Source organism: Polypterus senegalus, chromosome 5 (genome assembly GCF_016835505.1).
Source record: "Polypterus senegalus isolate Bchr_013 chromosome 5, ASM1683550v1, whole genome shotgun sequence".
Taxonomy (NCBI): domain Eukaryota; kingdom Metazoa; phylum Chordata; class Cladistia; order Polypteriformes; family Polypteridae; genus Polypterus; species Polypterus senegalus.
In genome coordinates this window covers 39,738,159-39,754,944 of record NC_053158.1, presented here as the reverse complement: position 1 = coordinate 39,754,944, position 16,786 = coordinate 39,738,159, and the positions used below count along the sequence as shown (strand labels likewise).

The window sequence follows — 16,786 nt, the reverse complement described above, 5'->3', positions numbered from 1 at the left end:
AAAACTATTCACAAGTCATAATACATTTTCCATCATAAAGGCAGATTCATTTGGGCTAGGGCTGCAAGCAGTTTAATATTTTTTTCAGAGAGACATCTAGGCCGTATGCTTAGACAAGTACACTGGAATTCACAACACTTCTAGCCATGCCAATTAACTAGGACTAACATTGAAATGGGTGGCTATGTGCTAAAATTGCTTATGGAGCATAAGGAGAAAATTCTCTTTGTGTCATACAATAATGGAAAGTTTGTGGGAGAGACACCTCATAACCTCATTAGTATGTGCATAAATTGGGAATTGCCTAGCACTTCAATAAAGCGAAAGATTATCTTAACTTCTTGAGTTGCACCATGGTCCACTAGGGGGAGTTCTAGAAAGAGTTGTATAGAAACTTCCAAGACTATTCCTGACCCCATTAGTAGGAAGTCTGGATTTAGAAGCCCCTTTTGATCAAACACGGCTAAGACAATGACTTAGGGTCACCAGGATAAGTATAGGAAAAAAAGTAAGCTGGTGGGCATCCACTCTTCCTAGTATATATTCTGGTGGACAGAAAAGCAGCTCAGTCTTAGTGTCAGACAACAGAACTAACAAAATTAAAAATCATGGATAAACATTTTTCACTAGCCACACTTCATTACCGTGTCTGGTGCTGTTTTTTTGTGTGCCATGATTTATAAGGACAAGCCCACACTTGCAGTCTGGTTATATGCATATTCTCTTCTTTTATTCATTTTTTCCCTTTTGATTCCTAGAACCTCCATCATTCTGTTGTAATAGTTTTGTTATTATAAATAAAAACTCTTTTTATCGATTTTGTGGTCTGTGTTGATTTTATTTGACTTCAAGGATGGCTTGAGAGGGTCTCTTCTTCTAAACCCTGTTGCACTTATGTCTGTTTTTGATAGGACCAACTCCAGTTCTTTCATAGTCCCCTTTTCTCTAAATAAGCACTTTTTAACTCTGTTGTTCCATAGATATGGGGATCTAAGGTTCAGTCCAAACTTGGTCTCTGTCTGTGTGTAGTTCACCTGTTCTCTTCATACTTGCATGGATTTAGTTTGGACACTCTGGACATTTCTCCACATATAACATAGGGTTTCATGTTAAATGTATTAATCACACTATGTCCATGTTCATGCACTTCTGGACTGCTATAAACCGCATTTCCCTTATGTGTGTGTCTCTTATGTGGGAGGCTAGGTAGAATTTGGTCTAAGAGCCCACATGGAAAGGAGCTATATATATAAAATGCACTATTATTATTAATAATATTATGTTTCATAGGTGCTATATTAGAAGTGGAGATGCAACTGGTCAGCATACTGCATGGCTCTGTGAGAAGGAGTGCAGATGTATGGGTGGCACCACTTAATCCACTGCCTGGAGACTTTTTTCTCCTTATCAGGTATATTTCTTTTAGATACCCAAAAGTCTTCTCCTACACTAATGAAATATCTAAAGATTAGAAAAATACAGCCTTACTAATTAGCATTTATTATATTTGTATTTTTATAGGGCAAGTGTTATAAAGGTTTTTATTTACATTTTTTTAAAATAAACTTGTCATTAAATTGCTCATCACAGTTTTTGTATGACTGAGAATAGTGAACAAATGGTCAAACAAATTTCAGTGTAATTGTTCATTGGTCCATTTCTAACCTGCTTGTCCAGTGTGGGGCACTGGTGCCTACTTCAGTAGCATTGGATACAAGGAGGTTGATAGTCCTGGGTGCACTGCCAGTCTATTGCAAGTCAAATGAAAAATATATATACTGTATATATCTTTTGTTAATAATTTGCACCAAGGTACTTACGGTTCCTTTGTTGTGGTTTGTTTCCTTGCTTTGGCTGAACTCGATTGGAGATTCCAGGCAGTCGAGTAGGTAAACTTTGAGACTGTGGGTCATATCTCCCTTGCTTAAATGGCTCTCGTCCAGCTGCTACAACAATTCCAGAGCACAGGATCAATGCCTGAAGACCGTCAATCTGTAAAATAAAAACAAGACAGATTATAACACTGACAGTGATAAGGCAATGGATGATCACAGCTGGTATTCCATTTTCTCACATGAAGATGTTAATTGAACTCCATTAGACGGACGCTGTAGATACAGTCATCATAGATGAATATTTACTTCTTCATTATTTGTTGTTTCTTCGGTACTTCTTCCTTTTTCTGTACTAAGTATTGTTTTTCTGCATTAGTAGTGTACCCTCAAGAACTAATGCTAAGGCCACTGCTCCTTTTAAAATACATAAACAATCTTGATAAAAGTATTAAAGAACAATTGGCCAAAATAACAGGTGATACTAGAATGACAGATTACTTAGAATCAGCCTAATGTTTATAAGATGAACCAGGACAAAATACAGGCTTGAGCACGTACGTGGAACATAAACTGAAATGTTCGTAAATGTCAAGTATTACACATGGAAAGCGTAACTGTTAATTTTGAACACACAATGGGTTGTTTGAAACTTGAAGGTATAACTTTTTTAATTAGTTTTTTTTATTTATTTAGCAGGTATCTTTATCCAGGCCAATGTACAAAGTTATAATACATGCAAGAATGACTAAAAAGTGCAAGGATCAGAAGCAACAGAGAAGATACAAAACTGAGCAAGTTGGAGTAGTACTACTACTGTATAGATATAACTGCAATTAGACTAAGACAAAAATCATTATCCTAAATTCTTGGTTAGTACCACAGCACCAATCGTGTAGAGCAGGCCCAAAATATTAAATGAGAACGTGCATTCTCAACAGACGCCTAAACACGAGTAAACTGGGTACAGTTCAAATAGTCAAAGGGAGATAACTGCACAGCTTTGGAGGAGGAATGGAAAAGAATTGTCCAGACTTGGCCCATCTGGCAAGAGGAGGGAGAGGAAGCAGACAGTCAGAGGCAGAATGGAGACTTTTTGAAAGGACATATGGAGAGGCCAAAGACTGGAGATACTGAGCAGCAGGACCATTCAGAGAACCCTAAGTCAAGACAAAAGTTTTGAACTAGATCCTTGCAGTAAAAGGAAGCCAGTGATGAGACTGAAGCACACGAGGACAGTACTAGAAGTGAAACGATGGACAGAGAGCACCAATCAAGCAGCTGCATTCTGGAAGAACTAGATTGTTCAGATAGCAGTTGAGGGAAACCCTGCCAGTAGAGAGTTGCAATAGTCCAGCTAAGAGAGAACTAGTGCCTGAGCACAGAATTCCATGGCATAATTAGTGAGTGTTACACATGTCCGCATAGGGGACGCCTTTATGACTCTGATAGGTAAGCGATGCCACTACAGGAAGAGAGGGGGCTCTGTCGCTAACCACCTTGTCTTTCTCTCCACAGCTCTGAAGGACCACAATTGGAGGAGGCAAGACCATGCCCCAACTTGAGCCCCACCTTTACAGGGCCAGATATATATACAATATATAATTATAAGAGCTGCCTGACAGAAGTTGAGGTCTCTTGTTTTGGACCAATACCAAGGCAAGCCGTAGAGTGAGAGTGCTACAAAAATGCACTTCACAGAATGCATTGCTATAGAACAGTTAACAGCAGTGGCCAAATATTTTTTGTACCATTTAAGCTTATTTAAGCAGGGGGTACCAATTTGGGCCCCTAGCCTTTGAATCTGCATCCATTCTTCATTCTACAAAGGTTTATGGTGATGAGCATTCATCCAAGATGAGATGGCAGAGACACAGATGGAGATCTGGGCTGAAGCTTGTAGGCTGTAAGAGGGAAACGAGAGGAAGATCTGTGCATCATCAGCACAGAGGTGGTAGGAGAAGCCCTGAGAATAAATTACATTGCCTAAGGAATGAATGTAGAGAGAAAAGAAAACAGGGCCCAATACTGCTCCTTGGGGTACAGCTTGTTATGATTTGTTTTCTTTTAAAATTCTATTAGGACATTCTGGTTTCTAGCCACAATGCTATGCAGAACAACTGGAGGTCACAACCCACCATGCACTCCCTGATTATCCAACATTGGATAAAAATACTTCACATGTGCTGTGCTTTGCTTTATGCTTCTTTGACTTCTCACTTTAGTTTTCTTGACTATGCTTTTTGTTTTCTGACTGGGCTTTGGTAAAAGATAAGTCCTAATGTTTGGTTACAAACTTTCGCTCAGTTTAGACTTACATTTCACCTTCAGATCTCTACTTAAAAATAATTGTACCTTTACTACTAAAGGCATAACAAAACTAATAAGAAGGACGTAGGAGTTGTAGTGGACTGTTCAACTTGCTACATTCATAAATTGTACAGAAGCAATCAAGAAGACTAATGGGATGTTAAGTTACATACAAGTGGACTACAAGTTAAGGGAGGTTCAACCGAAACTATACAACACAGTTGTGAGACCCCATCTTGGAATACTGACTGGAACTTTGGTATCCATGCTACAAAAAAGACATCCGTAGCAGCACTAGAGGAAGTCTATAGAGCAACTAGCCCAGATCAAGACTGCATGATATGAATTATGAAGAAAGACTTAAAGGGTTGAACTTTCTTAGTTTAATTATAGTGCTGAGAAGATGATATGATTGAAGCATTTAAAATTATGACAGGGAACTATTAATGTGTTTCCCAGTTCTTCACCGAAAACACAGGGACACGGGTGAGATTTACTAAAAGGTAAATTTTACACAGATGATAGAAATGTTTTCTTCACACAGAGAACCACAGGCACATGAAATACGTTGTCAAGTAATGTGGCAGACTTTAATGCTTTTTATTATTATATCTAGGTTTTTATTATTTTTTTTTAATTATCTCAGTGTTATTTTTGAAGAAATTAGGTGAACAGAACTGATGACAGTTGCTGGAGTGAGCAACTGTTCTCATTAAAATTATTCTAATGTCTTGTTCTAATTATATTAGGTAGTTTACGCTCGCATATGAGCAGAACTAAAGTGTAGAGTATCTGAAAGGGAAGAATGAAAGTATCCATTTACAGTGGTGTGAAAAACTATTTGCCCCCTTCCTGATTTCTTATTCTTTTGCATGTTTGTCACACAAAATGTTTCTGATCATCAAACACATTTAACCATTAGTCAAATATAAAAAAAAAATCCAAACCTACATGGCCCTGTGTGAAAAAGTAATTGCCCCCTTGTTAAAAAGTAACCAAACTGTGGTGTATCACACCTGAGTTCAATTTCCGTAGCCACCCCCAGGCCTGATTACTGCCACACCTGTTTCAATCAAGAAATCACTTAAATAGGAGCTGCCTGACACAGAGAAGTAGACCAAAAGCACCTCAAAAGCTGGACATCATGCCAAGATCCAAAGAAATTCAGGAACAAATGAGAACAGAAGTAATTGAGATCTATCAGTCTGGTAAAGGTTATAAAGCCATTTCTAAAGCTTTGGGACTCCAGCCAACCACAGTGAGAGCCATTATCCACAAATGGCAAAAACATGGAACAGTGGTGAACCTTCCCAGGAGTGGCCGGCCGACCAAAATTACCCCAAGAGCGCAGAGACGACTTATCCGAGAGGTCACAAAAGACCCCAGGACAATGTCTAAAGAACTGCAGGCCTGACTTGCCTCAATTAAGGTCAGTGTTCACGACTCCACCATAAGAAAGAGACTGGGCAAAAACGGTCTGCATGGCAGATTTCCAAGAAGAAAACCACTGTTAAGCAAAAAGAACATTAGGGCTCGTCTCAATTTTGCTAAGAAACATCTCAATGATTGCCAAGACTTTTGGGAAAATACCTTGTGGACTGATGAGAAAAGAACATCATACCAACAGTAAAATATGGTGGTGGTAGTGTGATGGTCTGGGGTTGTTTTGCTGCTTCAGGACCTGGAAGGCTTGCTGTGATAGACGGAACCATGAATTCTACTGTCTACCAAAAAATCCTGAAGGAGAATGTCCGGCCATCTGTTCGTCAACTCAAGCTGAAGCGATCTTGGGTGCTGCAACAGGACAATGACCCAAAACACACCAGCAAATCCACCTTTGAATGGCTGAAGAAAACAAAATGAAGACTTTGGAGTGGCCTAGTCAAAGTCCTGACCTGAATCCAATTGAGATGCTATGGCATGACCTTAAAAAGGCGGTTCATGCTAGAAAACCCTCAAATAAAGCTGAATTACAACAATTCTGCAAAGATGAGTGGGCCAAAATTCTTCCAGAGCGCTGTAAAAGACTCATTGCAAGTTATCGCAAACGCTTGATTGCAGTTATTGCTGCTAAGGGTGGTGTTTTGTGTTTACTTGTGTTATATTTGACTAATGGTTAAATGTGTTTGATGATCAGAAACATTTTGTGTGACAAACATGCAAAAGAATAAGAAATCAGGAAGGGGGCAAATAGTTTTTCACACCACTATATATTAAAGCTGTGTTGTAAAGATAATATAAATTGACTACTTAAACTTAGTGCCTCATGAAGCTTACATTATAGTTTGAATGCTACACCCAGTCATCATATTCTCCCCATGTCCACATTAATGTTCCTTTGGGTATTTTGGTTTCCCTTCCTCATCTCCAAGAGTTGTGTGGTATATTAATTGACGACTCCAGCCTGTGAGCGTGAATATGGGTATGTAAGTGATCAACTCCTGCAATGAAATGGAATAGAGTCTCTCAAGACTCAGTTAGAATATACATGTTAAAAAGCGATCTCTAGATGGAGAGGGAGTGAGAGAAGGGAAGAGCAGCAAGAAAAGGGAAGTGCAGTAATAGTCATGCTGCCCCACTAAGAGAGGGCTGGACTGAATGCTGTGTTGAAGGTCTGTGGTGTGGCTGTACTCTTGTCAGCTGAGTCATGCAGCTGATAAGAAAGGGTGTGAAAGCTAGAGATGGTCCAAGGTGGGAGAATCAAGACATGGCAGCATCCAGTGAAAGGCCAAATGTCTAGGCATCCGTGGCAACATATAGCAGTAGCAGTTTGGATCTGCATGGTGCATTGGAGATGGGACTTGCTGCGATACTGAAGTCTTCTGTTGTCCCGATGAGGACAAAGTGAGAATGCAAAGGATGACATTGGTTTACCTCGCCACCATTTGGGATTTTAGCTTTATTCATTTGGATTATTCATCTGCACCCCAGAGACATTGATTGATTTTATGGCATGGGATTTAGTGGATTATTTATTGATCTTATTTATTTGACTGCACTGTTTTGCACATTTGGTTCTTTGTTTTAAAATAACCTCAGTACTTGACTATTGATGTCCCAGATAAAGATGCCATGGCTGTGGACATCTGGGGCATCACACTGTCATTTACGCTTTTCCTTCTTTTGTCCCTTAGATCCAAGAACCACAGACTGATGGACATCTGACATGTCTGCTGCTCATCAAATGCAGGGCCTGGCTTTTCTGCCTTGGAAGCTTTTTGAGAGCCATCTTGTTGGAAGTAGGTTTTCATTTTGGATCTACATCTGTATGGGACGTTTTGAATTCAACCATGTGTTGATTTGTTATATTCCTTGTCTTCTTTTCTTTGGGAAAAAAAATCTGCCATTAAACAGAGTTCACCCTGTGTTGCCAAAACTCCTTAGGTCTTAAGTGGATGTACTGCATTTGTTTTCATACGGCTAATATATGCTGAATCTAAGTGATAAGATTGTGGGTGTCTCTGTGAAGTGGCATAAAGTAATTTAGCTTAAAACATATTAAATTACTCAAAAGGCCATGCAAGATTCATCAAAAGTAAAAACATCAGAAACTATATTGACATCATTTTAGTTGGTAAAAATCTGAAGACCGTTCTGTTAAGACTGTGTTATCATTATATTTTGACCATCTATTTCCAAATCAACCTTTTTCACCTTAAGGTTGTGGAGGACCTGAGCCCAAAACATTACCTTCATCGTAAGGCACACTTACATTCAATCTCATGCATACTGTACAAGACCAACAATGGTTCGGTGGACTCATGCATCTGCAAACTGGGAAGGAGCTGTATTTATCACTACAGTCATTATGCCTTCTGTTATCTCTTGTATATTAGTAGATTTCGTAACAAATGCAATCCTAAAAAACTGGGACAGTATAGAAAATGCTAATAAAAATAAAAAAGAGTTATCTATAAATTTACTTTGACTTGTGTTCAAATACATACTGCATAAAGACAAGGACTTTCATGTTTTAATCAGCTGCATTGTTTTTTTAAGATATATTTATTCTCAACTTGATGACTTGAACACGTTCTGGATAGTTTAGGACTAATAATGAGTTGAATATCGAAGTAATATTAAATACAGTAGGTACTGAGGCAATCATGTTATAGTATAAGCCTCCGAAAAAGGCCTAGTCCTTCAAGAGCAAGGATAGGTTAAGGTTTGCCAATTTGTCAACAGATGTCTTGGTGAATAATCTAGAACTTTGTGAAAACTTTTCCCCAGGACAAAACAGTAAGATTGGGGTCATGTCACCTTCTACATTGCACAATATAATTAAAAGATTCAAGCGATCTGGTCAAATCATAGCATGTAAATGGCAAAGCCAAAAATCTCTTCTGATGAGTGTGACCTCTGATTCTGTCTTTAAAACCGTCATGTGTCTGTAAGGAATGTCAATGGCATGGACTTAGAAGTACTTTGCTAAGCTTTTGTCAGTCAACATCATTCACTTTTCTACATCTACAGGTATGGCAGGATCACATCGGTATGACTGTAGATAAATTGAATGATTTTAAGCTAATGACATTCAGGAGATTTGGCGTGAATATTTTTTCCGACTGCATGTCATCACATCCTGTTAAAAGAGTTGACAATGCTATGGTAGACATTTTAAGAAGCAAAACAGTAATAAAGAGTACATAGGTACAACTTATTTCACTTGACTTATTTGTCATAGGACCATACTGAAATGTATTATTTCTCTCTTAGAATAGCCACATCAATATCAAAGAGAACATGGTAAATTAAAAGTGGTAAAATCATAAATGTTTCCATAAGCTACATTTATTCTGATTTTTTAAAAAGTTTTCATTATTTCATATGAAAAAAGGCAGACTTCAGTGTTCTGCCATACATCTAGATGATTAATCTTTAAGAAGTTTCACCAGGTTGTTATGTCTCAAATAACTATTAGCTTTTGTGGTAAGAAATGTGATGGCCTCCTCATTGAGAAACTCATCATTAGTACTTACCCGTCTTCCGTCGGCCGAATACAGCTTCAACACTGGAATCTGCATCACTTCAGACACGTGATCAAGCAGCGCTTCGAAAGTCTGAGTGGTTTTCCTTTGCAGCATAATAGTGTGCTTAATCCCCGCATCCCCATTTTTGAATACCACAAGTTTCCGGGGAGTACGTATCACCACAGAGTTCTCCCTGCGAATAGACCGAAACTGATTTTGTTTTGCTATCTGCATGGCATGTCGCCGGGCACTGACTGGCCTAGTTGTATGCCATGGTAGAGGTTTTCTGCTGGCCTCCTCCAGGTTAATGGGCTTTACTTTCTTTTGATCAGAGCAAATATATGACTTTCCATCTTCCAGCTCTTCGATGCTGCTAATTCCATGAATTCCTTGAGGGGTGGTTATATTCCTCACCCCAAACGGTAAAGGGACTCTCTTTGACAGGCTGTCTAAGAGAGCATCTAATGTTTTATAAGTGCGGTTGTTAATCACGGTCCTAAAACCCTTGAACTGTGGATCACCGCTCTTATAAAAACAGACACGTTTAGATGTAATTGGATCTGTGACTTGAGGGTGCCGAGATGACATGGTTAATCCACTTTCAGAAGAATGAGGCTGCAGGGAGTTGCTTGGAGGTGATGAACTCATTTCTGTTTGCTACCTAGATAGAGAAGAAATAACACACTGTAATTAGATAATAACTATGCTACCTGCAATTAATTTGCAAAACATCACTTTTTCAAGCTTCCCGGTAATTTACATAATTTGCTGCCATCCATGTGAACAACTTAAAAAAAGATAAACCACAAGTGGCTCATTTCTCACTGAACGAACTATGCAAACAATAATTTTTACTTAGAAAGATGTGCACAATATATAATTATAAAGTTGCTCTAATTTCTGCAGCTGTGGTGGAATCGTAATTTGAGAGGGTACAATTAGGAATTGTTTTAAACAGTATATATACCTTTTCCTTAACAGGTTATAAATCTTAATACAGAAATCCTTTTCAAATACAGAGGAGGGTTTTTTTCTTTCTTTTACCTTTGATAAATACTGCAAACTTTTAGATCTGTTCAATCCAGTTTTGTGTCACAGAACAAGAGGAAATGCTGACTTGGGCACTAGTCCACCTCATGATACACTCTGTGCCAATTTAGAATCGCCAATCCAATTAACAGGCAAGTCTATAGGATGAAGGGTAATTACTTATTATTAGCTGTGAAAGTTTTATTCTGTGTTATAAAGTTTTTAATAGGTTCTATTATGTTTACTTTTTTGCAAAAAAAAAAACTTCAATCAATATTTCAAATTTTAGTACACTTTTTGATGTCATTATAGAAGTATGTAGAGGCACCATGGCCTATTTTGGAAAGTCTTTATCTCCAAGTTTTAGTTCAACCTGAAATATTCTCATCTTCCACTAGACAAACGTCTTGCACATTTCATACTTTTGAAAATGTATAGCAATACATTTTTTATTGATAGCACAGAGTATTTGGTATGATTCTACCTGCTCGCCAACTCAAAATGGAGAAAAACCTCAAAAACAAAAATCAAAACCTGCACTCCCACATGTATTGGTTTCACCTCTGCTAAGCAGCCTGATTCAAAGATTGTGGCTTATGGCCTTCACTGGCCCAATATATTTTGCTATTTATTTATATTTTTTCAGCCTGCCCTTGGTCGTTTGGAGCATTTTTTGGCATTCCAATAGCAGGTTTTTAAGGTAGTATATTATGATTCTTTCAGTAGTGTTTTCAGTTAAGGCTTACTTTTATTTTTTCTCATTTATTTCTACTTATCTACCCATTATGGTTGGCTCTGTCTTGTGTTCCTGTATGTAGGGTCACTACTGTATTTCTTTAGCATGCTTTTGGAGGTTATGACCTCTGTCCAATTATCCTGCAAGGTTAAAAGTCACTCAGAAAGTTCAGTTTCCTATCTGGACAAATAAGATATTTTTAAACATTTTCCTCATTTGAGTTTTACAATTTGTGGTTTTAATTATCCAGAATCTCTTCTGTCCCAGCAGAAACATTTGCTCAATGAAAGGTGGCCAAGCCAACTCACCACAGAGCACAAGCAACCATATAACACTTAAGTATAATTTTCATAATTACTGTATTTCATATACAATTAACCCCAGCAACAGACCATGGGTGCTTTCCCAAGTACAGTACTCAGAAAAGGGATCTGTCTCTAGGTAGATGTATGTACTGTACATTCATTCACCCATCCATCCACCTGTTCACACATTTATCATTAACCATGATTAATCCAGTTAATTCAGGGTTGGGAGACAAGAAAGAGAATGAGCACTGGCTGCAAAACAGAAACCAACTCTAGATGGGGCAGAGGTCTGCATATATATATATATATATATATATATATATATATATATATATATATATATATATATATATATATATATAGTGTCATCTGGAAAGTATTCACAGCGCATCACTTTTTCCACATTTTGTTATGTCACAGCCTTATTCCAAAATGGATTAAATTCATTTTTTTCCACAGAATTCTACACACAACACCCCATAATGACAACGTGAAAAAAGTTTACTTGAGATTTTTTCAAATTTATTAAAAATAAAAAAATTGAGAAAGCACATGTACATAAGTATTCACAGCCTTTGCCATGTAGCTCAAAATTGAGCTCAGGTGCATCCTGTTTCCCCTGATCATCCTTGAGATGTTTCTGCAGCTTAATTGGAGTCCACCTGTGGTAAATTCAGTTGATTGGACATGATTTGGAAAGGCACACACCTGTCTATATAAGGTCCCACAGTTGACAGTTCATGTCAGAGCACAAACCAAGTATGAAGTCAAAGGAATTGTCTCTAGACCGTAAAGACAGGATTGTCTCGAGGCACAAATCTGGGGAAGGTTACAGAAAAATTTCTGGCGCTTTGAAGGTCCCAATGAGCACAATGGCCTCCATCATCCGTAAGTGGAAGAAGTTCGAAACCACCAGGACTCTTCCTAGAGCTGGTCGGCCATCCAAACTGAGCGATAGGGGGAGAAGGGCCTTAGGCAGGGAGGTGACCAAGAACCCGATGGTCACTCTGTAAGAGCTCCAGAGGTCCTCTGTGGAGAGAGGAGAACCTTCCAGAAGGACAACCATCTCTGCAGCAATCCAACAAACAGGCCTGCATGGTAGAGTGGCCAGACTGAAGCCACGCCTTTGTAAAAGGCACATGGCAGCCCGCCTGGAGTTTGTCAAAAGGCACCTGAAGGACTCTCAGACCATGAGAAACAAAATTCTCTGGTCTGATGAGACAAAGATTGAACTCTTTGGTGTGAATGCCAGGCATCACGTTTGGAGGAAACCAGGCACCGCTCACCACCAGGCCAATACCATCCCTACAGTGAAGCATGGTGGTGGCAGCATCATGCTGTGGGGATGTTCTTTAGCGGCAGGAACTGGGAGACTAGTCAGGATAAAGGGAAAGATGACTGCAGCAATGTACAGCGACATCCTGGATGAAAACCTGCTCCAGAGCGCTCTTGACCTATATATATATATAATGGCATCTGGAAAGTATTCACAGCGCATCACTTTTTCCACATTTTGTTATGTCACAGCCTTATTCCAAAATGGATTAAATTCATTTTTTTCCACAGAATTCTACACACAACACCCCATAATGACAACGTGAAAAAAGTTTAATCCATCCATTATCCAAACCGCTATATCCTAACTACAGGGTCACAGGGGTCTGCTGGAGCCAATCCCAGCCAACACAGGGCGCAAGGCAGGAAACAAACCCCGGGCAGGGCGCCAGCTCACCGCAGTTAACAAAAACATCTTTAGAAAAATATTTAAAAGAAACCAACTGTTCAGTTAATTCATTCAAAATGATGTATGTGCCCGGCATTTTGAACGCTATATTTATTTATTCTTTTTGTATGGGCACTTACCCAATCGACTCTGGGTGGCTTCTGTCGAAGTTTACCTTTCACTAGTATGAGTGAAATGACAAGCACGGAAATTTTATATATTCGGGAATGATTTTATATATTCTGACGCTGACTTTATATATTCCGACGCTGACTTTATATATTCAGGAATGACTTATATGACTATATATGCGGGAATGACTTTATATATTCATGTTTTGGCTTTTGGTGTATTGGTGTTCTTTTCATGCTTCAATCCAGACTTTCTGACTAATATTTTGAATGCTTCTTTATCATGAATCTAAATTATGGCTTTCCTGAATTAATTTTATTACATTTTTGGAGTTATAATTCATGTCTTTTTAATGTTTTTTTGTAATACAGGAACACCGTTACTGCCTTATTTTGTCATTTTCCTTAGCTCTTCTTGAGTGGCAGAAACCCGGTGCTTGTTGCCACATGAGTGTTGATGCAAAAATGCTTAAATTACTAAAAATTAAGCTTCAACAGAGGTGTCAAGCTTAAGATACTAAAGCGACATGCTTCATCGATATTCAAAACATGGTTACATATAATGACTGCTAGTTTTCTCATGAAACCACTTTAAAATTTGTTTAATAGATCATATTTGTACATTTACATATTTCAAGTCACATTTAGGCCTGGGTTTAAAAAGGAATCTAGATGGACTCCCCGAATATGCACAGCAATTCAGGATTTAGTGGTCACCCGGGTTTATCTGAACAGCCAATTACATCACAGCAACCAACCTGTATCTAGAATGGGAACAGCCTGCTCTTAAACAAAGAATAAATAAAAAATAGGTGACATGCCACATTGTCATAAAGAACTTTATTTGTCTATGATGCCAAAGATTTGACAGTGTTGTGCAGGTGATGGTAAGATGACCACACACGCTGCTGCTGCTCTCTTTCTAAAGGTGCACAGATCTCAGGGCTGCCCACTCTTTCTGTCTGCTGCCATAGCCCACCACTACTCTTTTTTTCTTGGACTTGATTGCCCTATGTGGATTAAATGTGGTTATTGCTGATGGACTCACTCCAGTGCTCAATCTAGAGAGTACTCAAAGTAGCTTCTGTAATTAATTTATGAAAAATATCTTCAGGGAACAGTTCTGCATTTTAAAATTAGTTTTGTTTATTTTTAATTTTCAGAAATACATAATCATTTTGTGCTTAATTTAAGCATTAGTTTAATACTTAAGCTGAGTCAGTGGTGAACAGTTTTTGGAGTTATTGTATATTTATCTGCAATGGTAAATTTTGGTGAATAGTCATTAATATTTATCTATAAAAATGCCTAATCATTTTATATTATACTTTAAAACTTCAGACACTAGTAAAAATAACTAATTAAATTAAATAACTAATTTAATAATAAAGTATGGACAGTTTTTGAAATGGCCAATCAATTTGCATTATCCTTTAAAAACACGGGCAGTGTAATAGCACTAGTAACAAATATACTATTTTAATAAATGTTAAGTTCAAAAACAAGCAGCTTTGTCAAGACTGCAGCAAAAGCACAAGTGTGTAAATATCCTGGCCTTAATACGTTGGCCTCTCATATTCTGATGAAACACTGGAGGACCTTGGAGGAATAACAATAGGTGAGGCACAGAAGCAGTTAACATAACATGTTACATCATCAAAAATGTCGATAAGTTTGAATCTAAACTAAGGGGTATGTTTAGACTCTGTAAGGTGCTTGTGAAATCCCATCTAGAGTACCGTATTGACGCGTGTACCACGCGCACATTTTTTCATGAAAATTAGCATTAGAAAATCAGGAGCGCGTCACACACGAGGAAATGTAATTCTGTAATGTTTACTTCTTCTGCTTAGGCTCACTCACTCACACTCTCTTTCTCACTCGCTCACGCTTTCTCTCTCGCTCTTGTTTGGCATCGTCATTCAGCAGGCATTCAGCATGGATAGTAGCAAGCGTTTACGCTCCTTCACGGCGGGAGAGAAACTGAAAGTGATTTTGGAAGCAGAGAAGATAGAAAATCGGGCAGAAATCGCAAGTAAGGTGTTCCAGAGGCAAGTGTTCGAGATTGGCAATGGAAGAAAGAAAAACGTTTGTCATGCAACAAAGCAGAAGGGCATTTCGTGGAAAACGTGCCCTAAATGCTTTCTATACAATCACAACGTGCGTCGTACACGGGGCAAAACGATTTTCGCGATTTTCTTTGTAAAAATTATGGTGTGCGTCTTACACGAGGGCGCATGGTACACGAGTAAAAATGGTAGTTCTGGCCAGAATGCTACAAAAAAATGACACAGCAGCAGGGCTGAGCAACCAAACGTGTCACTTGAAGAAGCACCATGTTGTATTGGGATTGACTACAAGAGTTGAAACTCTCTAGTATTGAGCCAGGAACACTAAGTAGAAGGCTAAAGTAAGTTTACCAAATTCTTAAAGGCATCCATATACCTGATAAAAGGAATTATTTAAGTTATAAAGTGAATCACATATGTTGGGACACTAGCAAAATATAAGGAGGAGAGCATTCATGTCAGACATGAAACTGCTTCTTCAAATAGATGAAGAGTCTCATTGATATCAAAGGTCAAGGTCCGTGTCATGTCCCTAGAATAGAGCTACTGGGACAGCTGTACCCAAGTGGGCAAAGTGTGATATTTATTTATAAGTTGGGCTGAAAATACATAAAAAAACAATTGTATTTTTTGGTGTCACTATTGTACTGTTACATACTTCCATCATACCCCAAGTCACGTATCATAAATTGTTCAAGATATGAAGTTACAGTAAAAACTAAATCTCATGTTAACATGTACAACAAATGCCATCAACAATGTTTAATTTTTGTTTTTAGTTTAATGTGTTCTGGGATTGGGTTAACCATTTTAAAGGTTACAGCATTTTTAATTTTCCTTATCAAAGAGTCTTTTTTGTTATTAAATATTTTTTCCTGGTGGTGCTGACTACTGAAGATCTGTGTGCCAACAGGACCCCACCTTGCATGTAAAAGAGAAAAATATACCTTAGTTCTGCCCTTAAAAAACATTTTCAGGGAAAAAGTACCCTTTATTCCAGACTTATTGTAGTAACATAGTGCATCCATTGTGGGGTGGGCATCCCTTTAACTCCACCCATTGCTGTAACCCTTTGTTTTGTAATGAAATTTCAAAAGACTTGTTCTGACTGAGAATATCACTCGATTATGGTGGCTATTATACAAATCTCTATGCTATTATCCATCCATCCATTATCCAACCCGCTATATCCTAACTACGGGGTCACGGGGTCTGCTGGAGCCAATCCCAGCCAACATAGGGCTCAAGGCCGGAAACAAACCCAAGGCACGGTGCCAGCACACACACACACACACCAAGCACAATTTAGAATCGCCAATGCACCTAACCTGCATGTCTTTGGGAGAAAACCGGAGTGCCCGGAGGAAACCCACGCAGACACGGGGAGAACATGCAAATTCCACACAGGGAGGACCCGGGAAGCGAACCCAGGTCTCCTTACTGCGAGGCTGCAGCGCCACCCTCTACGCTACTATCTTATTTAAATATATTTTAATCCTCTTTACTCACCAGAACTTGTTAGGACCACACTGACACCCAGATTAGACTCAGTTTCCTGTGAGGTCTGGGATAACCCTATGCCATATACAGTATACTTACAGACATTTGTGGGCACCACTGCCCAAAAAAAGGAATAACTCAAAATTGTCTCTGAAATAACTTGAAACAGCTAAATGTA

At 38.5% G+C, this 16,786-nt stretch overlaps 1 protein-coding gene across 1 annotated transcript in view; it reads right to left on the bottom strand.

The window, feature by feature from the left end:
• LOC120529864 (lipoxygenase homology domain-containing protein 1-like) overlaps positions 1 to 16,786 on the bottom strand; it is a 419,576-nt gene that overhangs the window by 370,029 nt on the left and 32,761 nt on the right. Inside the window, exons 2-3 of the mRNA XM_039754083.1 lie at positions 9,122 to 9,773; positions 1,821 to 1,992 (exon numbers count right to left, since the gene is read on the bottom strand). Of these exons, the coding sequence (XP_039610017.1) occupies positions 1,821 to 1,992; positions 9,122 to 9,760 (811 nt within the window). The 5' untranslated portion in view covers positions 9,761 to 9,773. The remainder of the gene's footprint in view (positions 1 to 1,820; positions 1,993 to 9,121; positions 9,774 to 16,786) is intronic.